This window comes from Polypterus senegalus, chromosome 7 (genome assembly GCF_016835505.1).
Source record: "Polypterus senegalus isolate Bchr_013 chromosome 7, ASM1683550v1, whole genome shotgun sequence".
Taxonomy (NCBI): domain Eukaryota; kingdom Metazoa; phylum Chordata; class Cladistia; order Polypteriformes; family Polypteridae; genus Polypterus; species Polypterus senegalus.
The window spans coordinates 143705068-143729386 of record NC_053160.1 but is presented as its reverse complement, the minus strand read 5'-3'; the positions used below and the strand labels follow the sequence as shown (position 1 = coordinate 143729386).

Here is a 24319-nt window from a genome sequence, read left to right as displayed (position 1 = left end):
AAACTTGAATATTCCATGATACCACTAAGGTTTTCCTTAATTTATCATCAAAAATATTGTCTTCCCTAAATTGAGAAACTGTTCTTTTATTTAATCGTTTTTTGTTTTTTGCTTAACTGATAAACTATTACTAATCTCATGTTTTTCAACTCTATCATATATATCTATGCATACTTCTGTTGAAATGAGTATAATGGATCTTTGAACATCGTCATTGCACAATGGATTATTTCCTCCAATTGTTTGCTCCCCAGTCCTCTTCTGTCTATTAATGCTTTGTGGAAGATTCTTGTTCCAAGTGTTTTTGGCGTAGTCCAATGGGAACTTCAATTTCATCACATTATTCATGATATGTTACCGAGTTTGCTGGTGTTGTTTGGTTACCACACCCCTATACAGTGTATGGCAGGGTCTATATATTTTTCATTAAATAGACCAACTGTGCTGGAGTTTTTCTCAGGGTTTTTTTCCCCACGATTTTAGGTAATGTAAGCATAGACCCATTAGTAAAGAGTACATCTGAAATCATATTTGTGTTTTCTCTTAACTACAATGAAGTTCTTTATTTTAATACGTTCTTATTTGTCACAGCATTGAAGAGCTGTGATGTGCTACAGGTTGGTCAGACATGAAAGGAAGAACTTTGCTGTACTTTGTACACGGGGTAATGCTATGAGTACTACTAATACTATTTTTACAACATGATTGGTGGTTTTCCTAGAAAGCAGTCAAATTTGGAAAATGAATGAATAAATATGTTATACATTTCAGTGATGCATGTTATTCTGTCCCAGATTAAAGAGTAAGCCATTTCTGGTTGTCTTGGAAATCTTTTTTGTTTTTTTTCTTCCTCTCTCTCTGCCTCGCCTCAGTGGCCTTTGAGATTACATTTTCAAGTCACCACCTACACATACAGAACTGACCACCCCCTTATTTTCACACTTGCATCTTTTTACTTTCCCTTTACCAGTATGAGTGTTCTTTTCAGTCAGTCAGTCATTTTCCAACCCGCTAAATCCTAATACAGGGTCACGGGAGTCCGCTGGAGCCAATCACAGCCAACATAGGGCGCAAGGCAGGAACAAATCCCGAGCAGAACGCCAGCCTACTGCAGGGCACACGCACACACACCAAGCACACACTAGGGACAATTTAGGATCGCCAGTACACCTAACCTGCATGTCTTTGGACTGTGGGAGGAAACCAGAGCACCCAGAGGAAATCCACGCAGACAAGGGGAGAACATGCAAACTCCACGCAGGGAGGACAAGGGAAGTGAACCCAGGTTTCCTTACTGCGAAGCAGCAGCGCTACCACTGTGCCACCCTATGCGTGTTCTTTTATTGTCAGACCCTGTCTCTTTCATGTCTCACTTTGTTGCCAGTTTTCTTCCTGAGATTCTTTTGACAACCTAAAGTGTTCAGCCCTGTATTTAATTGTTATAGTCCAAAAATATAAACTTTGTAACAGATGTTCATTGTTTATGTATACAACAGTAGCATTAAAAAAGATTTTTGCCAAAAGCATAATCTAATCTAAACATATAAATTTACAAAATAAATGAAAAATACACATAAGATTTGCCCTGTCATTATTTCCTTGCATTAGCACGTCAGTGCAGCTACTTTGCCATTTAGGAATTCACTCAAAATAATGAACCTAAATGCTGTAAATCTATGAAATTATATTACAGAATCTTATACATGTAAGTTTGTATTTTATAAAGAACCAGCCCTTGCACTTTGAACTCCACTATTAACTTAACATGCAGGATCTTCTTGAACAAGCTGGCCTGACTTCATCGATGTCTCCTTTAGCTATGCTGTTGCTATATCTTAACAGGTTTAGGAGTTGAACACTGTCACAAAATCTAAAACAGACGTGTCTAAATAATTATAGCAGCACTCCTACATACAGTTCACAAGCAATCTAAACTGCACCCTCCTTATTACTCAGTTTTAAAGGATGTATCATTAGGAATAGTGTATAAGCTCTGACCTTGTACTATTCCAAAATAGATGTTCTGAAAAGCAATACAGGTGGCTGTTTCAAATAGTATTTACAGGTTTAGTTAATTATTATACAAATTATTGGATGTTTTACATTTTGAACTGAAGAACACCAAATTGTTAAGAAGTATAACATGCACTATTTTGGTTATCTCTTGGCATACACTAAATTTCTCATTTAATATATTACTTGGTTTTCTAAACTGTTGCTATAATGTAACTGTTAAAGATTAATCTAGTGATATATTTTAAAATATGCTACAAAAGAACAACTAAAAGTATGCTAAGTTCAACAAGAACATATACTTATAGGACAATGATAGTTATATTTAGAAAGAAAGATGTGGGAGAACATACCCTGAGTAATTATTGACTTAGAGAAAGAGATTATATTAAGAGTAAATTGTGATAATGCTGAAGAAATACACTAAATACTGAGCAAGCCTTAAATTTATGACTAATATTATCATTAGGTTAAGGCTGTGTAGAACAATGTGGATATTGCACATTCTGCTAGACTTTAGTGGCACACCAGGCCAGTTAAAGCAGCAGATATAACAAAAATCCACCTACAAAAAAACACCACTTACATTCCAAACTAAGTGATTAAACTCTAGCATGTACCAGAATCTCCATGTACGTCATCTAATAACAAAGATGTAAATCAGGGAAGAACTGACATCTTTCCAGAGGTCCTCTGCAAACCTCTTGAGCCAGAAGGCACAAAATGGACTCAAGAAAGAACAAAAAGCTGTAAATCAATGAATGAGAACTCTCGGCAGAAGAACTCGCCTATGAGGAGACACCAATTTTCTAATTGAAAGTAACTTTCTAATTGAAATAAACGTTAATCCGATCCGAAAATTTTATGCCAGCAGTTTGAAAAGGCTGAGAAGTAGTCATTACTTCAAGATGAAAACTTCAACTTCTAAACTCTTGTGCCAGAAAGAGAAATGCTTTTCCCTATAAAATTGCAGATGATAGAGCTAAGGGCCTATCTGAGGAAAGCACTGGACACACAGATAAAGTATCACACAGCAAAGAGAAAGAGTGCACTCCAATGAAAGAAAAATCCTCTACTTGATCATGGAGAAACAACAAGGCAACAATTCTACACAACATCGGGCATCATTGTTAAAGACCAGATATCACAAAACTATCTGTGGAAAATTAAATTGTAACTACTAAATAGCATTTTTGTCTGTCTACTGTGTCTGGCAACTGACTTATAGATCAATTTATCTAAGTATATGCAGTTATCATATATCAATATTCCTTGTATTATCAATATTTTGTATTACTCTGTTCTTAAAACGAGTGTGCTTCCGTCTAAAGGCTGGATACCTGCTTCTTACAACAGAGAAAGGAAAGGAAAATAATGTAGAAGCCTTATCAAATTATTTAATCAATTAACAGCATTGCTGAAGACTAGACCAATAATTGATTAACCGAGTTAAATCTTTTCTTCTTTCCATATTATTAACGGCTCTCCCTGGGTGAGCAAGTTAGAATTCGGTTTCCTTTCCTACAGCTGTACTGTGTAGCATGTGACATTTCCCTTGATTTTAGTGAATTAATCTCCTTGAAAAATATATATATATGAAACTTTATTAATCCAGACCCCTATTTTGAGATCCCACCTCTCTCTTTCATGAAGTTAAAGCCTATCACTGCAGAGTTAAGAGAAAGTAAATGGGTAAACCTGTACTTAACTCTAGTTAAAACTTACATAAATAAGATGATTATAATGGCCCTGCCCGGGGTTTGTTTCCTGCCTTGCACCCTGTGTTGGCTGGGATTGGCTCCAGCAGACCCTCGTGACCCTGTAGATAGGATATAGCGGGTTGGATAATTGATGGATGGATGACGATTGTAATAACAATGGTGTGCATTCCAGTCTTGTACCTGATGCTGCTGGAACGGCCTCTTTCTTCTGTCAACCTTGTAAAGAAAAAAGAAGTTTCAGAAAATATACAAACAAATACATTTTATTGTAACAATAACATAAATTATTCTTCTAATGTATATAAAGGACAACTGAAAATAAAATTTTAATCTGACGTTTTTAATAATTAACATGATTGCTGTGCAGGCAAAAGACTTGAGATGACACTTTTGTTCTGTTTGTTTTTAGATTTCGGTAGACAGATGAAGCTAAATCAATACAACTCACACCTGTCCAGAACAAATCAAGATAGCTCACATTGTCTCTTTTCTGTTGCTGCTACAATTTCATAAATGGAAGTGAAAGCTGTCATATTTTTATGAACATGTAACAAAAAAGTTACCAGCAAACAGGTGGAATTGTCAAATGGTTAAAAAACTGAAAGACAGAAGTCATAGGTTGTCCTCCATGAGTAGCATATGGAGAGTGTATACTTGGGTTGGGCATAGCTAGCCATTCAGGAGAGTGTTAAATTGTGCATATGGCTATGACCCCATGCCAAGGGAAACCCAGTTATACACCCAATGCCCTCCACTTTTCAGAAGTTGTTAGTTGTATCCTCAGTGATAATTTAATAAAGAAGAATAAGGAGAGAAAACATTTGTCTTCATTCTATGCCGCCTCCTCCTCAATGATCAAACACCAGCCGTAAAACGATTCTACCAATAATATGTAGTAGGATGCGAGAGGATGATGCAAATGAAATCATGCAGTTAACTTGAGGAATAGGCTAGGCCTCTAAAGGTGAATCTGTAAGGATTTATGCAGTAAGAAGGTTTCAATTATCTTCTCATTTTCAAAACGCAAACAAGATATTTAACTTTTTGAAACATTGTATTCATAAACTTTGTGTCAGAAAAACAAGTAGTTGATAAGTCTCCAATGATTCTCTAGCTCACAGCTGTAGTGAAAGTCAAAGTGACCTTTTTCTTTTGTGGTAATGCTAGTATTTACACTGGAACATATGTTGTACAGTGTGTCGACAACTTAGATTCAGACATTGGGATGTGACCGTCTGAGCTCTGCTGTGGTGTCCATTAGAATTTGCATTTCTTTTTCCAATTTAGATGCCTAATGGGGTACTCAGATGCATTTTGCACAAATGTTCTTGTCACAAATCCATGTAATTCTCCCTGAATACCAGATGGCATGAACTCAGCATCCTCTGTGTTTTTTTCTATTTTATTATTGCCAAATGTTTTTTCAGTTTCACTTTCAAAACTGAGAGTTTACAGGGTAGAATTTTTCTTGTCACTGACATATTTTATTGTATATTCTTACAATGTTTAAATTACAGATCAATAAGAAAGACCGTGCTACATTTTATTCAGAACAGATATCCTCCCATGCCCTTCAACATAGCAGAGAATTAACATTTATCCAATTTTATGTATTTGATTAGTTCACCTCAAGGGCTGGAGCTCATCCTAGCAATACCAAGTGCATGGCAGGAACCAATCCTGCATACTCAAAGACACGTAAAGCATCACTTATGTGGAGCAGTTTAGAGTCATCAATTAAACTAACATATACATCTTTGGGACGGGGGTACCTAGAAAAAAAGGTATATGGGCATAAAAAAGTATGTGAAATCCCAGATTCAAACCCAGTCTTCATTCACTGACAAGCAGTAGTACACCACCATGCTACTATTTTTCTGTACTAGTTTTAATATTTAATTTAATATGAGATACAGAGAATAAATCTGCACTGTATTCTTCCTACATCCTTTCCATCCCATGGAACATTGATTTGTAATAAATTTGTCCTGTATTTGTGAGTGTGGCTATTTGCACGAACATAAACTCTCTTCAGGGATGTCTCCTTCCTTACCTCAAATGCTGCATGGTAGGTTTAAATCCTCCCCTTTAAAAAAATAGTGTTCAGAAAATGAATGAATGAATCTAAAGACTACATAAAGTAAGACTTACTTATCATGAGGTTCAAGAGGAGGACTTAACCAGAACCAAACAAATGGATTTCCATTTTTAAGAAAAGTGACCAGATCACCCATCAAAGGACATATGGTGACATGGTGCCTCGTAACGTGACAGTTCTTAGGCTAAATGTGAAAGGAAGCCACTAGTGCCTTCTAAGATTTCTATTCCAGCACATCTTTCATAGCTGCTGTGGTGGCTTCTGCCTATACTGATGGAATGTATTTCAGTTATATTTGAAATATATTATATTAACTGTATCTACAGTATACTGTAAATATGAATTATGATGTTGTTCACATATATTGTATGGTCACAATAGTTAGAAGTTGGGCATAGCCTTGTGACTTATGCCACTGTAAAGAACACCGTATGATAATAGTTTGAGACAAACTGAAATTGATATTTCAGATATTCTCAACAAGCATGGGGATGGCGTTCTAAATATATGAAGCATAAGGCCAGGGATATTTTACTATTGTAAATTTTGTATTCCAGTCTTCTTTTCTGAGGTGTCTCAGTATCTGCTGGTTTGTGGCCTAACCTGTTTTCCAATCTAACGACAAAGTTTGGTGCAAACTAAATTCATTATTTTTAATTTTTTGCCTTCTTATTACTTTTATTCTACCAATTCAGATGTGTCTAATATTTTTGATTTTCCTATCTTGAGGACATCATCAAAAATGAACTCTGTGACCTTGGGTTATAATAAAGTCACCATCCTCTTGCCATGTAGTAAAAAACAATTAAAAGAGGGAATCTGGCCGCGGACATTTCTGTTCCAATGGGGCAGTTGGGGACAGTCAGCCAACCTTGGTGAACCGGTATAATTATAGTTAAATCAGCAGAGTGAGAAATGTGCTGTGGAATGGCACGCTTCTTAATTCTTCATTTGTTTCTCTAGTTTAAGATAAACATATATTGTACCTGGATGGTACTGTCATGCAGTGGTCAGCACTGCAACTTCTTAGATTCAGTGTGCCATGTCCTTTCATGTAAATGTGGGTAGGTTCTACAATGGATGGGTGTCCATCCAACCTGAATCCTGTCTTGCACCTCATGTTGCTAGCATAGTTTATAGCTACATGCAATCCTGAACTGGATTAAGTGACTAACCATTCTGTTTTATCACATTTTAGTTTTAGAATATTATGTTAAAAACGGATCCTGTTTCTTACTTCTATTTCATTAACCTTTTTAATCCCATATAGGGTCACCACCCTTGGGTACGATGTAAGAATTGACCCCAATAGTTACACAGGCCACACTGACACACAACCCTACCCATTTACAGTTACAAGTGAACCTTATTTGTGTCTCTCAGGAATGTGGGAAGAAAATTGAGAATCTTGACAAAGTCCTCACTTACATAGGGGGAGCATTTAAACTCCACATAAAGAGATGCTGGGCTGAAAACCACACCCAAGTTTCTGGACCTGAGAGGCAGTAGACCCTGTGCCATTCATTACTGTAAACAAAAAAGTTAAAAATTAAACTTTACAAGTATGAAATTAGTATTTTTTTGCCTAAAAAGTCCACAATTTATATTGAAGAGCATCAATAAAAGGTGAGCAGAAATCTATTATCTTTGTTTTTCAATGCATTCTCACCGTCAATCATACACTCTGCCACCAGTGAAAGGGGGATAATAAATTGTCATAATTATTATGCTTCCATTCAGAAATCTAATGCGTTTCAACCAGGCATTTGGCAGTGACAATACATTGTCATGACTGAGTGCTATTTGACACCTCCTTGTTCCTTGGTGCTTAAAAGACAAATGGTACACTTTGTCAAGTAATCTCGCCTTTTTATAGGTTTTTCACAGTCTATTGCAGAAAAAATTATTGCTAGAACTTTCTGAAGCCCACTAGGAAATCAGCAATTATTTGACCTCCCAAAAAGGACCTACTTTTAAAAGTGAGTGAGGTAATCTGCCTATTAGAATCAGATGCTTATGGATATTAGCAGAGACATACCGTTCACTATGCACAAATATAAGAAGAGCTGCTTTACACTTTTGCATGTGAGTGGGTGAGAAAATGGACTTGGTGCTGTGCTGTAAATCAAATGAACACATTTTATTTTAATGTGTCCTTGAATGGTTTTGCCTAATGCTTTCCACATGTAAAAAAATATATTTACTACATGACCTGACATTGCTAAATAAGGTATATTGTTTGTCAGTGCAGCTGAGATATGCTCTGGCCTCATGACCCTCAACTTGAATAGCTAGGCTTAATGAGAGAGACCAATGTCTGTTATTTTTTACATTGTTATTGTGTTTTTGTCTATTTCATACTCTGCTTGTTGTTATGGTTTAATTTTAGTTTTATAATGTAATTCTAACAATTCATGTTCTGAACATGAATTTTTAAAGGGTGTTGATGAGGGGCTTAATAAGCAACTAATGAATGGAATGCTGGTGGCATAATTTCAACAAGTGATGTACAAAGAAGGTTATTTTACAATTCTGTGAAATGTATTCTTATAAAGTTGCACAGTTCCAGAGAGCTATGTCTCTTCATTTTCTTAAGCATATTAGTTGTAGTTTCAGATTCTACAATTTTAGAACCATGGAACATAACACATCCCACCAAGATTGGGCACAAGTTAGGAAATTATCATGGATGGGATGCATTATATTGCAGGTGTTATGATGGATGTTTTTTTGTTTAAATTTGTATGTGTTTTCTGAATCTTGTGGGAACAAACTTTTTGTCCTTTTTTTAGGGTTTTTTAAAATTTTTGCCACTAGTTTTGTGTTTAAAGCCAACTAAGAAAAGGTGGAATTTGTTTATCATTATTTTGTGATACCACATTCAGTGACACCATTTTTTGTTATTCAATTTACAATACGGATTTTACCCAAAAGGCATTGCGAGATGCACTGTATATGACTTCACTAGAGCGACCATTTATAGTTTGGCATGCACATACATTAATTACAGTATCTAAGATCTGCATATTGAGACTTTTCAGTGCATTATTCTTACTGAAATAATTTTGTTGGTAAAAAGACTGCTTTTGTTTAATTATTTCAATTATGTTCTCACTTTTAGGGTTCGTTTGAAGATCTCTTTGACCTCTTGGTTACAAGCTTGACATATTTTCTTACCACATCTTTTCTCCTAGACCTTTTCATTTAAAAGCTACTCTGTCCCCTGCAGACTAAACAGCATTGTCCATTCAATCATGCAAGGCTTGTTTAGGGTCTCCAGTTAAGCTAACCTCAGTGTTTAAGTTGGGTTACCAAAAAGGACATACAGAGCAGTAATGAAAAGACTGCTGTTTAAGTTCTTCTTGTAAAACTGTTCTACAAATAGACAAATTAATTAATAGTTGCTGCCTTTGGCAACCGGTTTTAGTATGATGTGAAGGAACAACAAAGAGAGAGATTCAAATCTAAAAGTCCTACAGTCACCTGGGTACTGGGAGCACAAGATATTCTGACTGGTGGGTAACTAGAGCCAGTGGCACAAAAGCTAAGTGTAGCGACTGCACTGGGTGATGTCAGTATAGAATTTTAATTAGAACCAGGAGATAGTACAATGTCAAAAAACTAATTAGAGTCATAATTATCCATCCATCAATTATCCAAACCGCAATATCCTAACTATAGGGTCACGGGGGTCTGCTAGAGCCAATCCCAGCACACATAGGGCGCAAGGCAGGAAACAAACCCCGGGCAGGGCACCAGCCCACCACAGAGGGTCATAATTATGAAGTTTAAAAATAAAACTAAGGATGTGCACTAGTCAAGGTAACAGTGTTTCACATAGACAAAGCTAAAACAAAAGGGATCAAAACCAGAATGATGAAAAGAACACTAACAAAAAGAGTGCTAGTTGTTTCATTTGCTATGCGCAGACTTGGAGCCAACATGGAAGTGTACCTGGCTGGCCTTTATACCTTTGACCAAATGATGTTACATGTTACCTTTACCTACAAACTACTCAGCGACTACACCAAAAAAAGTGTCAAGACCCACGTCAAAAACAAAATGGTAACAGACCTTGTTTTTCAAAATTGTTAAGAATGTGTCTAGAAACTGCGGTGGGTTGGCACCCTGCCCAGGATTGGTTCCTGCCTTGTGCCCTGTGTTGGCTGGGATTGGCTCCAACAGACCCCCGAGACCCAGTGTTCGATTTCAGAGGGTTGGAAAATGGTTGGATGGATGTGTCTAGAAAAAAAAATAAATGTCATTGTGGTCCTTGGTCTCTCTTTGTCTCTTTCGTCAAAAACAGGGAATCAAAAAATCTTATTGAAAAACTAGAACTAAAGTATAGCATGCTAAATCAACTGCACTTTCACAAAAGTATTCTTAACAGTCTGTTTAATGTTAAGTGAAAGATGTCAGCATAGAACAAACATCATTGTACATAAATATGGGCTATGACCGCAGGTTACATGTTTCATACACACACATACACAGACACAATTTATTTAGTAAGGTGTGTCCTTAAATGAGTACAGCAAATTGCAATATTGTTTCATAGATGTACTACTGCATCCACAGGCTTGTTCTCAAATCAAACTCTATTGGGACCACCAGAGAACGAATATCGAATTGGAATAGTTCTCATTATATACTCAGACACTACTGGGAGTAGCAAGCTGCAGTTACTACAGCTGTCAAAAGATATGGATACAAGAATGCATGTGCAAATTCCACTGATACTGAGTCAGTAATAGGTATAGATTACAGTGAGGAGGAATTATACAGCAGTGGATCTTGCATTGCGGGTGGCACGGTGGCGCAGTGGTAGCGCTGCTGCCTCGCAGTTAGGAGACCTGGGTTCGCTTCACCGGTCCTCCCTGCGTGGAGTTTGCATGCTCTCCCCGTGTCTGCGTGGGTTTCCTCCGGGCACTCCGGTTTCCTCCCACAGTCCAAAGACATGCAGGTTAGGTGGATTGGAGATTCTAAATTGGCCCTAGTGTGTGCTTGGTGTGTGGGTGTGTTTGTGTGTGTGTGTCCTACGGTGGGTTGGCACCCTGCCCAGGATTGGTTCCTGCCTTGTGCCCTGTGTTGGCTGGGATTGGCTCCGGCAGCCCCCCGTGACCCTGTATTCGGATTCAGCAGGTTAGAAAATGGATGGATGGATCTTGCATTGCATTTTAACAGCAGTCCTCGAGAAAGGTGGCGAGAGAAAGCCCCGTGTTTGCTTTTCTGGCCAAATTATACCTAGTGAGTAAGTGTTTTGAACTACAGGGGATAGTTCCAGAACGGAGAGGCCTTAGCGTCAAGCAGAGTGTTGGCATTCGGTCAATAAAGCTTTCAAAAAATCACTAAAAAGACAGCGATTCCTGGAGCAAATTTAACTTAGAAAGCAAAAAAGGTAAATATAAATTTGGATGGTTCTGCATTGCAGTAACTTTTAGATTCGTAGGGTCATTATTATCACATGCACAGAGCACAATGAAATTCTTATTTGCATGTGCTGATCAACGTGTAATACGTCTTCTGTTGCTACAGTGCAAATATTTAATGTTAATATTTAAGATTTTTTTTTTCATAAAATAGAAAATCTTATGTTAAAAATTGTGCATTTCCACACTGATTTGAATTTTGGCAGTGCTTTAATTTAGAAATGTCTGATAATAAGTAACACTGAACTTACAGTTTATTTCTTTTATGAAAATTTCATGTTGTGGGAATATTGTGTGAATATTGCCTGAATTGCAATATGATTTGCATTTTGTCCCACGCCAAACTGGTAGCATTGAAATTTTGACATATTAAAAAATATGATTGTTTTCATAGGTCACTTGCTTTTTCATGGTACTCTGTATTTAAAATGCAAATAATATGTTATTCTATTAGTTTAATCATGTGTTTTTAAATAACACTGTATCTCCTTAGATAAGCTCAAATTGATAAAGTTGATAAATTTGTTGATGTGATAATAGTGCTGCAAGTATGTTTGGTTTAATTCACCACATTTGATCTCCTCTTTAATGAAGATGAGATTTTTTTTTGATTGTTAGCAACCTGAAAGCATTTTTTAAACAATATATAAATAGGTCTGAGTGTATATAGGCCAACAGGCAATCATGCTTTTCTTACTGTGGATAGAATTTTAATGTGAAAATTTGTGTTCTTTGCAGGTGTCAAATTGACCTTTCCAGCTTGATTAAAGAACACACACACAAACTGGAATCAGACCTTGAGGGGGGCGAGGGAACACTGGTCATGTTGGTCACCTTAACTGCCTCTACTGCTGTTAGTATCTCTGACATGTCTGTTAACATCCTTGATGACCCCAAAGAACGCCAGGCAATTGTCACGAGATATGTAAGTCATTATCTTACTAAAATACATAAATCATTATTAAGAATATTTTTTATCTAATACGGCATATTTTTACACAGTTAACATTCATTATTCTATATATAACACTTTGAAAAAAAAAACATTTTTTATTTTGCTGTTCTAATGTAAGGTATTTAATTTTAACTTATATATGCCAGATTCCTTTTTGATACGGTATAACGTTCAGCTGATCCTGTGTTGTGGCCAACCTAAAAGAGTTAAATGAGTTACGTCATCTGAAAAGAAACTTTTTTGTGATTAATTTTTAAATGTAATATTGTTGCTATATTTATCATCTTATTTTCTCTATCAATTATAGTGAGGCAAGTGTAATTCAGTTCAGCTTGTTTTTGTATAGCACACATAACATTTACAGCTCAGACAAATATATACATTTTAAAATATTGTATAATTTAGTTAAAATTGAATATAAAAATATTTAATTATGAAAACATCATTTGATACATTAAAATATACATACAGTACCTAGTTGCCACTTTATGAGTTACCCCTAATCATAACATACTGTACATTAGAACACCCTGAACTTAAAGGGCTGTAGACTAATTGAGATGCAGGGCTGGGATGTCAGTTAATTTCACTTTAAGGTAACTCACAGTTGTTGCAAATTAGACATTGGTGGACTTCTTTTCCCATTACATGGTTTCATCATCCTACAGATGTTCAATTCATTAATCTGATTACTGAATCAACATTTACCAGGACTCTCCCAGCCTTGTGGTGTGGAGCATTGCCTTGCTGAAAAATATATTTGGAAGTGAATATATGTTTACCATAACAGGTAACACCTGATTGGCATAGATGTTCCAGTACAGTATGCTGGGGTTTACATATTAAGTAACCAAAATGTTTACCGTAAAAGCATACTCTACACGTTGCACGCCACAACCAGCCAGGACTGTTGACACTCAATGGGATGAATCAGTGCAGTTATGATACCTTAATGTGGCCCTCCAATTAGCATGAATCAGCATAAACTGGAAATCGTCAGACTAGCTACATTTTTTCAATCCTCCACTGTGTATGTTTGGTATTTATTGACCTACTGCTGTCATGAATCTCTGTTAAGTAAGTAGGTGCATTGATTTTTCTTGTATTTGTACGTGTTACTTGCTTTTTTAATATTAACATTTTTTTCATAATATGCTGATGAGCTTTTCTTGTTTTGGCACTTCCATTTTGTAGCACGGATGCAGAATTTCTCCTATTGCTGATCATGTGATACGTGACCTGTGATGTCATAGCCCCCCCAACCATAAATAATGGTGATCCATATAACCTTGTGTTCTAGTTTTAAAATTCTCTTACTTAAAAACAACATCTTTTGTAAAGATAGTTAAGAGCAAAGTAAACGAGCTAGTTCTAGGACATTTGTTTCCTGTCTTTGTTTTCTGGTTTGTGCCTTTTGGTTTTGGTATATTCATTTTTGACTCCTTTCTGGTATTTTACACTTTTGCCTTCTCCTTGCTGCACAAGAAAATGCTGCATTGAAAAGAATGAAATTGGAATTGGGAGATATCATATAGGCTGTTCACACCTGAAGGTTTTTCTAGTGTTTTAATGCTAGACCAGAATGCTCCTACACCTCTTGTAAAGTTATTTGTCATTATTTTCAATGACAGTATTCATAGATAGCAGGGAGTTTATAAAACTGTCTAAAACAGTCTTAGAGTGGTTTTATCTAAATCCCTTTTCCAGTGAAATGAATGTTAACATTCATAAATATGTTCATTTATATTTGAAAAGAAAAAGAGTGCTTCTGCAGCATTTGTACAGTGTTTTCACTGGAAGTCGCTGCCTGTTTCTGTGGGATGAGCAAAGTGGGAAGCAGCTCATCAAAACAAACAAACAAACAAAAATGAAATAGAGTAGTACATACAGTACTTCCATGTAAGTTATTCTACAAGAATGCTCTCACCTGAAGATTTTACAATACAATAAATGTTCTATCTTTCCTGGGATGTAGTCATCTCAGAGCGCTACACAACTCAAAAGCATGCATAATTTTCTGACAAAAACTGTAATTTTACGACGTGAAAATCAATTTTGATTTTCCACAGACACCATGCTAAAATTGGCTTTTCTCAATATTTTATATGTTGTAGAATCAGAATCTGAACTCTACATTGATTTTTACCCCATCACAAAATTTCCCTTTACATGGAAGTAAAAATGCAGGTGTCATCATGCACAAGTATGCTTCCGTCATGACAGCTGCACACACTTCCGGGTGTGGCAGAAATGTTGCAACAAAGGACTCATTTGGTCCTGCAGCACCCCTGGTGGCACCCATGGAACCCAACAGGGCTGCGCTCCAGGGGAGTTATTGCCTTGAGTATGCTGTCTCCCCTGGTCCTCTGTATTCTTGGCCATCCGTGACAGGGCCCCTCCCTCAGCTGAGCCTTATGGAGTGAAGCCTCTGCCCCCCGATGGCTGTCTTCCTCCAGTAGGGACTCCTCCAGTCCATGACTCTGCCCTGAAACATAAAAACATAAAAACATGACAGTGATAGGGAGACTCAAATATATATATATATATATATATATATATATATATATATATATATATATATATATATATAGAGTAATCCCTCGCTATATCGCGCTTCGACTTTCGCGGCTTCACTCTATCGGAGATTTTAAATGTAAGCACATCTAAATATATATCATGGATTTTTCGCTGGTTCGCGGGTTTCTGCAGACAATGGGTCTTTTAATTTATGCTACACGCTTCCTCAGTTTGTTTGCCCAGTTGATTTCATACAAGGGACACTACTGGTGGATGGCTGAGAAGCTACCCAATCAGAGCACGTATTAAATAAAACTCCTCAATGATATATGATATGGCTTCCCGTGCGGTGCTCGATTGTTTGCTTGTCTCTGCCTCTATCTCACCCTCTCTGACATTCTCTGCGCCTGACGGAGGGAGTGTGAGCAGAGGGGCTGTTTGCACAGAAGCTGTTTGCCTAGTGGATACGGATGCTCCTCTAAGAAATGCCGCTTTATCGCGGTGCTTCCTAAAGCACACATATTGATTTTTTGATTGTTTGCTTTAATCTCTCTCTCTCTCTCTTTGACGTTCTCAGCGCTTGATGGAGGAGATGTGAGCAGTGGGGCTGTTTGCACAGAGGCTGTTTGCTTAGAAGATACTGACGCTCCTCTAAAAATGCGCGGCAAACTTAAAAGCACACGTATTGATTTTTGATTGTTTGCTTTTCTTTGCGAGCGCTCTCTCTCTCTCTCTGAAATTCTCTGCTCCTGAAGAGAAGAAGATCTATTTGCATTCTTTTAATTGTGAGAAAGAACTGTCATCTCTGTCTTGTCATGGAGCACAGTTTAAACTTTTGACTAAAGGGTGTTATTTCATGTCTAGAGGGCTCTAATAATGTTAACAGTGTGGGAGAGTTTATAAGGGCTTAAAATATATAAAAATAACCATACAAACATATGGTTTCTACTTCGCGGATTTTCATCTATCGCGGGGGGTTCTGGAACGCAACCCCTGTGATCGAGGAGGGATTACTGTATATATATATATATATATATATATATATATATATATATATATATATATATATATATATATATATTCAGAAGAAAAAATGAAATGCTAAAAAAAGCAGTTGTTAGAGTGTAAAAAGCCAAGAAAGAGATTGGGGGTTTGCAAGTGAGCTGTAAAATGGGGAAGGATGAAAGAACGGAAAGAAGAATGTAGGACTGCAAAGCAGATGACCAAGGGCACAGGATATAGTAGGTGTAAATTGCTTAAAAATGTTGTAGGGGACATCATGTTTGATGGTTAAAGGATTAAGGATATCTGGAAGAAGTATGTGGAGAATTTGCTGAATTAGAAAAAGAAATTGGATAGTGATGTTTCCTTTGAGAAAATAGAAGGATTGTGAAAATAGAGAAAATAGAAGGACTGAGCTGTAGGTTTTTAAAAGAAGTGGTTGTGAAAGCTCTAAAAATGATGAAGACAAATATGATAGCAGGCCTAACTAGAGCAGTTTTGGGGATACTTGAAGACAGTAAGGGAGATTAACAGACCTGTGCTACACAATTGTATGAAGGGAGGATTGCTGGACATTAACAAAAATTGTGCTTATTACAGTCCACAAAGGAAAGGATCATCCATTGGAGTGTGGGTGATATTAACTTGTATGGTTTTCAGAAAAGGAGTGCTAGAGGAAAAAATCAGGAATCAGGTGAAAGTTAGTGGAATATAGTTTGGTTTCATGCCTAGATAGGGAACAACACATGCAATAGTTATTGTCAATAAAATGCAGGAGAAGCATTTGGCATAAGGGAAAGAAGATACATCCTGTATTTATTGATCTGGAAGAATCTTTTGATAGGGTAACATGAAAGGTGAGGAAGTGGGTACTGAGAAAATTAGATGTGGAAGAATGCTTGAGGTTTACAGTGATGTCAGTGGTGTTCAGGGAAGCATATGCAAATAGGGAACTTTTGAGGTGAAGTTGAGGTTGCACTAGGCATCTGAGTCCATTACTTTTTGTGATAGTGATGGAACTAGTGTGAAGGATTTTCTTCAGAGCACTTGATCGTGTTCTGATGAAGAAAGTGAAGTGATATTGAAAGAAAAAATTCTGAAATGGAAAGCTAGGTTTGAAGAAAAATACCCAAAGGTTAATGTAGGAAAGACAAAGGTGATCTTTGGAGGTGAAAGGGCAGAAAGCGTGAAACAGATGAGTGTATTATAGTGTGTCATGTCATGTCTGATAAAAGTGTTGAGAGAAGTCCAACACATGGATTGTTGGAACTGGACACATAAAAGATGTAGTGGTATGAATGGTAGTCTGTTAGTGGCAGATGCAACCTTTGTAGAGAGAGTGTGAGTGGGGTGAAGAATGCTGATGAATGTATATGTATTTAGATGTCAGAAGTGGAGCTGTTTTAGAGAAAGTAGGGAAATTCTGCTATTTAGGTCACATGTTCAGTACAGGTTGAGGTACAGATACAGCAGTGGTAGCGCAAAGAAAATCTGTTGAGATTTCCCCATTTGAGACTTTTAAAGGAGCTTATAAGCTGTTTGAGGAATGGTATAGGAGAATGAGACATGGTCGCTGAAAGTACAACGTGAAACAAAGCTAAAATGAACAGAGGTTAGAATGGTCAGGAGGATGTGTGGAGTGTCATGAAGTGAGAGGAGAATGAATGGCTCTCAGTACATTATTAAATATGTTTCCTAATGATCCTACATGCTAACAAAGTGATAAAATACGAATATACTATTGTTAAACTAATGCTAGTTAGGAAACTGAGAAAATTAAATCTTCAGTTTAAAATAATTAAAAAAGTAAATAAACTTTTTTAAGTCCCATCATCACCAATAAAAGGCAGATCTGTCCTCAGCCCGTACTCCAACATTCTGTACTATGCTATAGAGCGAGCTGTTGTTTGTGATTTTGGTGCAATATAATGAAAGGCAAATGTTTTATTTTTTATTTGTGATGACACACTTATTCTAAGGTCTTATTCCAAAAACAAGAAGGATAATTTGATCAACAGAGCAATTTAGCCATTTGTTTTAAATAACTTTCATCCTGTATTTGAAGTAGAAATTAAAGTGGGTCTCGCAGAGTACTTTCTTGTTATGTTTAAACAATTCATCTATTAAACTTGAAACTTTCCTGTTCTCAATTACTGTTTAAGTGGGTGTGTGGTATGACTAGGCAATATCAAATCCCTTTTCAGCTTAATTACCTTTGTTTAGAGAGTCACTGCTTTATTTAAATCATTTTCACATTTGAGATACACTATATTTATTTGTAAGATGATCTACTTTAAACTCCTGTCTTTAATTAAAGGTTCTCAGAATATCAATAAATCTTGAAGTACGGTTATTATTTTAGTGAGTCACAGTTTGGGTTCTTGTCTGTGCAATTATTGGCAAGGGCAAGAGCTGATCAAAAGCAATTATATCATGATCTGAACTGGTTTGATTAACAGCACAGGTAATTTGGTTCTGAAGGTTAATACTTGAGTGATAATTAAATCCAAAGTATGATTATAAGAGTCTGTATGACCTTTACCAATTTGTTGAGGGTGTGCATTTCCATGTGTATGTGAATATAAAAGTCACCCGTCATAATTACTTTATCTTAATTTGCCTTCAATTCTGAAAGGAGGTTGCTAAAACTAGTAAACATGAAGAATATGAATGAGAGCAACATTAAAAATCACTTCCAACTTTGTCTTTTTGTACTGCAATGCACGATTTACAAAAAAGAATGAAATTGTTAAGCAAGCCCTCAACTAAGAGAATGGCATTTATATGGTTAGGCCAAGTCTTTGTAAGATTTGAAGCTTAAAATAGTGCCCAGAATAAGGATTGTTTTATTTTTTTAGAAATTAGGGTTAGGGTTAAATGTTAAATATAAATCTTTTGCATGGTGAGATGTAAATAAAATACATTTCTGTGAGACATTTATAGGTAACAGGTTTAAAATCTGATATTAGTTTAGATAGTAAATATGATCTTTTTCTAATCAGCAGTATTTGAATCTGAAGTATAAAGTAATTTTTGAAATGCTCCTTTGTTAGAATTATAGATTCCAGAAGGCAGTTTAAAATCAAAGAGCTTTTGGTTTGGTTTGTACTGTTGACTAGACAGATCACCTGCAATTAGAATGAAATGAACATTTTTCTTTAAATTTCTGGGCTTTTGCCAAAAAGTATTTGTGTTTTTCTCACTGGTGATGCTTTTAAATCATTTTCCAAGTCTTGAAAAAATTGCAGCCTTTGGTAAGTTAGATTTCCTCTTAGTTTTCAGCTTTTTTTTTTAATACATTGTAAGAGGGGAACCTGAATGTAGAGTGGATTGCAGTATGTTGTATTTTCCCATTCTAGACTGGATGCAAATAGAATTGCTACATGGCCAGGAGGTCAGTACTATAGAGGTTATTGGGGGAGACAGTAAGACTACATTTCAGGCCTCCACACTGACTGATGGCTGTTACCTTCATTCAAGCAGGGTTACAATTAGGCATTCAACATGGCAGATTTCTGGAAGGTCTTTGTTCAGGTCTGCACAGTATAGGGGCAAGGTGGAAAAGGATGAAGGCACTGAGCCTAATGGAAAAAGACAAGGAAGCTTGGAAGTATAGAAAGGTGATTAGCATTTTGTCTAAAATTGGAATCACATAGGTCCACTGAGGATGCTTCCCCTATTTAAGCAGGTCCTCAGTCTTTGTTATTATGGTAAGATTGTTACGATTTAAATGTTTTTTCTTATTTTCTTCATGCCTTTCCCTGAATCTATTAAAGTCCTACTTACTTCCTTTGCTTTTTTTCTTTTTTTGACTTGGAGAATTAATTTTCATCAAGTAGAAATGTATTCAAATCCTATTTAAAAATATGGCATATGTTTTTCATGACTGTCACAATTAAGTAACCTGTTTTTTTAAGGTTACTGTGGTTTTGTTTCCCAAAGTTGACTGAGAGTGAGTGGTGTGCAGACGTCATCAACACAATGCTTTAAAAAGTCAGCACCATACATTTCATGATCATCTCAGTTTGCAGAAAAACATCCTTTATTTTAGCGTGCTTCTAAATTGAGAATTCTGCAATTAGACTGTTCAACTTTGATTTCTGGTTAGCAATTCCACTACAGACAAGAGGAGGGCTGAACCCCTAGTTCTGACATTTTGGCTTGGTTTTATGTCCATCTAATATGTCTGCCTTCAGACAGCAGAACAGAAACACATTTGGCAAATAAGTATCCACTGGATAAGGAGTGGAAAGGAGACCTGATGATGAGATGGTCAAGAGGAACAAGGCAGAATCAAAGTCAGAGGAACAGTCTAGGGTCCAAAATATCTGGAGAGGCAAAAGTCACAGTTGACTAAACCAGAACAAAACACACAAATCAAAGTCAAAATGTAGAGAAATAGTCAATACTAAACTAGAATCTTTGCTCCAACCGAAAATAGTAAGCACGAGCACTCCAAGTTGTTTCAAAATACAAAAAGCTAGGGTAGCTCTTCCAAGTTCAACACCATCATATACTGTATAGGCAGGCTGTGATGTCGAGGTGTTTCACTTGATTTGTGTATCTCATGACTGGCAAAACACTCTAGTAAACAATGTGCTTGCGCCCATGGAAAAGAATACAAAATAGTGAACAAAACCCTGAACTAAACTAGATCAAAATTATTCAGAGCTAAGAAGTAATAATGTACATAAACGTATAGAAATGGTGACGTAGAAGTTATTTTATTGTCATAATTTGGTGTTTCTCCTTTAAGCTTTTTTGTTTACTATTTTTGGTAGTAACCTTTTTCTAGCTTCTGGGCATCTGGGCTATTTTTGGCCATTATAGGGACTGGGGTCTAACTTACTGCACCCCAAAAGACCACAGCACATTAATATGAAGTTCTTTTTTTAATAACTCTAATATTCATGATGGAATTTCAGTAATACAGACATGAAATGTTATGTTAGAAAATTCATTATTGACACAATTGCCCAATTCATTTTCAATATCAGACATTCCATCTCCAAGAAACATTTTAGTTCCAGTGCCTGTTTAGTTAGGAATTAAGGTGGGTCCAGAGCATTAAGTCAAATGTGTAGCAAACAAAAAATCGTCTAACGAAGTTACAGTAATTTTAAAAAATGTATTGAAAAGTCAAAAATAAAACAATAAAGAAAAAAATCAGGAAAAAAATGATCTCACACAAAAGAAATTAATTGAAAAAGGTTACTAAAAGGTACAATATTATTTTTCTCATGGTCGAGTTCAGATACATTTTTATTTTTAAAGTGGTGTTACTGTTTTATAATATATTTAATTTATAGCAACTGGGTGCAGAACAGAATACGCCTCTGCTCTGAATGACAAGAAAATAAGTTAGAATATTCTGTTGACAAGTTATCAATTTCCATTATCTTTTTAATTACTGTTTGCATTCTATATAGTATTAAAAAGGCTAACAGTTTAACATAGGTAAATACATAGGTATAAAATATAGGCTGAATATCTTATTGACTAGAATGGCTCCTACATTATGGAATTGCCAAAAATGCGCTCTATATTTTCAGCATCACACACATGCTGCAGAGTAGTAAACCTAAGACTATACATGTAATTTTAGTTTTTGTTTTTAATTTTTGTATTTATATTCTTTTTTATATTTTAATTAAGCTGTTGGGGTCAATTTTTTATATTCTTGTATTCTTCTTTTGGCTATTAATGCTTGTCCATTGCAAACAACAGAGGTAAAATAGATAATAGATCTTTCTTTATTCTTACTTGCTGATATCTCTTAAGTTTTCTTAAGCTCATCCAGGTCTGCTCTGCTCCCCCACATTGGCTCGCTTAGTCAGTCAAACATGATGAGACATATCCTTGCTCCCAGCACAGTTTCATCTCCTGGAAAGCTGCAGCTGGAGTGTCACGCTGAGAGAGTGACCACCTCTAAAGGTGAGGTCAAACTGTCTGCCTGACAGGTGCAAGTTGAGCTCATACATATGTAATTAAGTTTATTATTTGGGAAATAAAGTTACTTACACATTCCTTATGGTGCAGAGCACGTCACCTTAAAGCAACATTTTAATGTCTCACACACTTTCCTTCCTTCCAGAGACCTTAATTTCCTTAATGTCACCACATTGCATACCCTTGCAGTACTATGAAATGTGTGCTATTGTAAAGGCTGTGTTTAATCTGACCACACTGTGTAATTCTAAAATACAACTAAGTAGTCACTTCTGTGCCACTCTGCGACCTTTCATATAGTAGTTAATTAGAATCATTCAGACAGTCTCAAAGATTACAAAGCACTCATTGATCATCCCTGATTAATAGATCTAGGTATGCCATTAGTATGTAACTTACTTACCGGGAGTATGGGGTACCGGACCCCCTGATAAGAGCTGTTCGGTCCCTGTACAACCAGTGTCAGAGCTTGGTCCGCATTGCCAGCAGTAAGTGAGCCCGTCACCGATTCTGTTCATAACTTTTATGGACAGAATTTCTAGGCGCAGCCAGGGTGTTGAGGGGGTCTGATTTGGTGGACACAGGATTGGGTCACTGCTTTTTGCAGATGATGTTGTCCTGTTTGCTTCATCAGGCCGTGATCTTCAGCTCTCTCTGGAGTGGTTCACAGCTGAGTGTGAAGCGGCTGGGATGAGAATCAGCACCTCCAAATCCGAGAGCATGGTCCTCAGCCGGAAAAGGGTGGAGTGCCCTCTCAGGGTTGGGGGAGAGATCCTGCCCCAAGTGGAGGAGTTCAAGTAACTCGGGGTCTTGTTCATGAGTGATGGAAGAATGGAGCGTGAGGTTGACAGGCGGATCGGTGCGGCATCTGCAGTGATGAGGGCTCTGCATCGGTCTGTTGTGGTGAAAAAGGAGCTGAGCCGTAAGGCAAAGCTCTCAATTTACTAGTTAATCTACGTTCCTACCCTCACCTATGGTCATGAGCTATGGGTAGTGACCGAAAGAACGAGATCGCGAATACAAGCAGCTGAAATGAGTTTCCTCCGCAGGGTGTCTGGGCTTTCCCTTAAAGATAGGGTGAGAAGCTCAGTCATCCAGGAGGGGCTCAGAGTAGAGCTGCTGCTCCTCCGCATCGAGAGGAGTCAGATGAGGTAGCTTTGGCATCTGATCAGGATGCCTCCTGGACGCCTCCCTGGTGAGGTGTTCTGGGCACGTCCAACCGGGAGAAGCCCACAGGGAAAACCCAGGACATGCTGGAGGGACTATGTCTCCTGGCTGGCCTGGGAACACCTTGGGATTCTCCCGGAAGAGCTAGAAGAAGTGGCCCGGGAGAGGGAAGTCTGGGCCTCTCTGCTCAAGCTGCTGCCCCCGCAACCCGACCTCAGATAAGTGGAAGAGGATGGATGGATGGATGGATGGATGGAGGTATGCCATTACAAATGTGTGAAACATGCAATTTTGGTTAAGTGCCCATAGGGTTCCAATGCTGGCTAAATATCATTCGGGCTCTGGTGCTACAGGGTTCTTCACGTCATGGGCACGGGCTGGGCTCATCCTGTCTCTTATCTTTGTAGGACTCTATAATGAATGCTTTTATAAAAACTGCTTCCACTTGACAAACCTGTGCCACCCTTCCACGCTCAATCTATAAAAAAGGAAAACTTTGGAATGCAATATGATACCTAGTTCACGGTGGCACACAGAAAATAATATTTTGAATTTATGCTTTTACAAGGACATGGCATTTATTTAAACATTGCCAAGTTGCCTTTCCACCGTGTCTAGATGAAAAGTGACTTGCTGAGTTTAAGAGTGGACCATTGCAATCAATTACATCCTCTGAAAATAATTTATCCTTATGAAAAAAGAATAAAAGTATTGCTATTTACTTTTACAGAGGTGGAGAATGAAGCTGTCACTAAGCTGTTTGTTTTAAAGTTTAAATATGACTGAGAAGGGTAAGCTTGAGGAATTGTGTTGTGCCTGTAGGTAGCTAGTAAAGCATATAGGGGAAGCTAGAAAAGCACATATGGGGTCTCGAGAAGACATTGCTGGTATTAGGAAGGTGGAGCTGCAACAAGATGAATTGAATTGTTTGTGTATTATTTTTTTTTCTGATATATTGATCAGACACCTTTATCTGTCTATTTTGGCAGACAGCTCCCCATGTTTTGGTAATAATATGGCATAAGGTTTAATAGGTACTGAGTGCAATGTTATCTATGTGAGATTAAATCTGATGTAGTTTCTTAGAAGATATAATGGTACAGATTTATTTAGTCACAGCCAAAAGTGGGAATTACAGTACAGCATTGATGGTCTCTATAATGTGAGGCATTTCTAATTTGTAAAATCAAAAATGTCGAGAAATGGAAATAATCTGGATGACCCCTTGAATTTTGTTGTACTGGAGCTCACCTGAATTGAGTATCAAAGGAACTGAAAAAAATCAGAAAGAACTTCATTGTTGTTTCATTAACCTCAGAAAGAGTAATCAGGCAGGACATTAGTACACCTTGAATGGCTGTGCCATAAATGCAGTGCCTGCATTGCCCTTTTCTGAGCAGTTCTCTTTTGTCGATCTTTAGCTCATCATGTACTGAGAGCGTCAGGCTCTCCTAATGAAAACCAAGTG

The 24319-nt window shown here is 37.1% G+C and overlaps 1 protein-coding gene across 7 annotated transcripts in view; it reads left to right on the top strand.

Moving 5' to 3' along the window:
- The window catches only part of mctp1a (multiple C2 domains, transmembrane 1a), a 934223-nt gene that overhangs the window by 484885 nt on the left and 425019 nt on the right, over positions 1–24319 (top strand). For all 7 annotated transcript variants that reach the window (XM_039759357.1, XM_039759356.1, XM_039759355.1 and 4 more), the window contains one exon: positions 12000–12186. In XM_039759357.1, coding sequence (XP_039615291.1) covers positions 12000–12186 — 187 coding nt within the window. The remainder of the gene's footprint in view (positions 1–11999; positions 12187–24319) is intronic.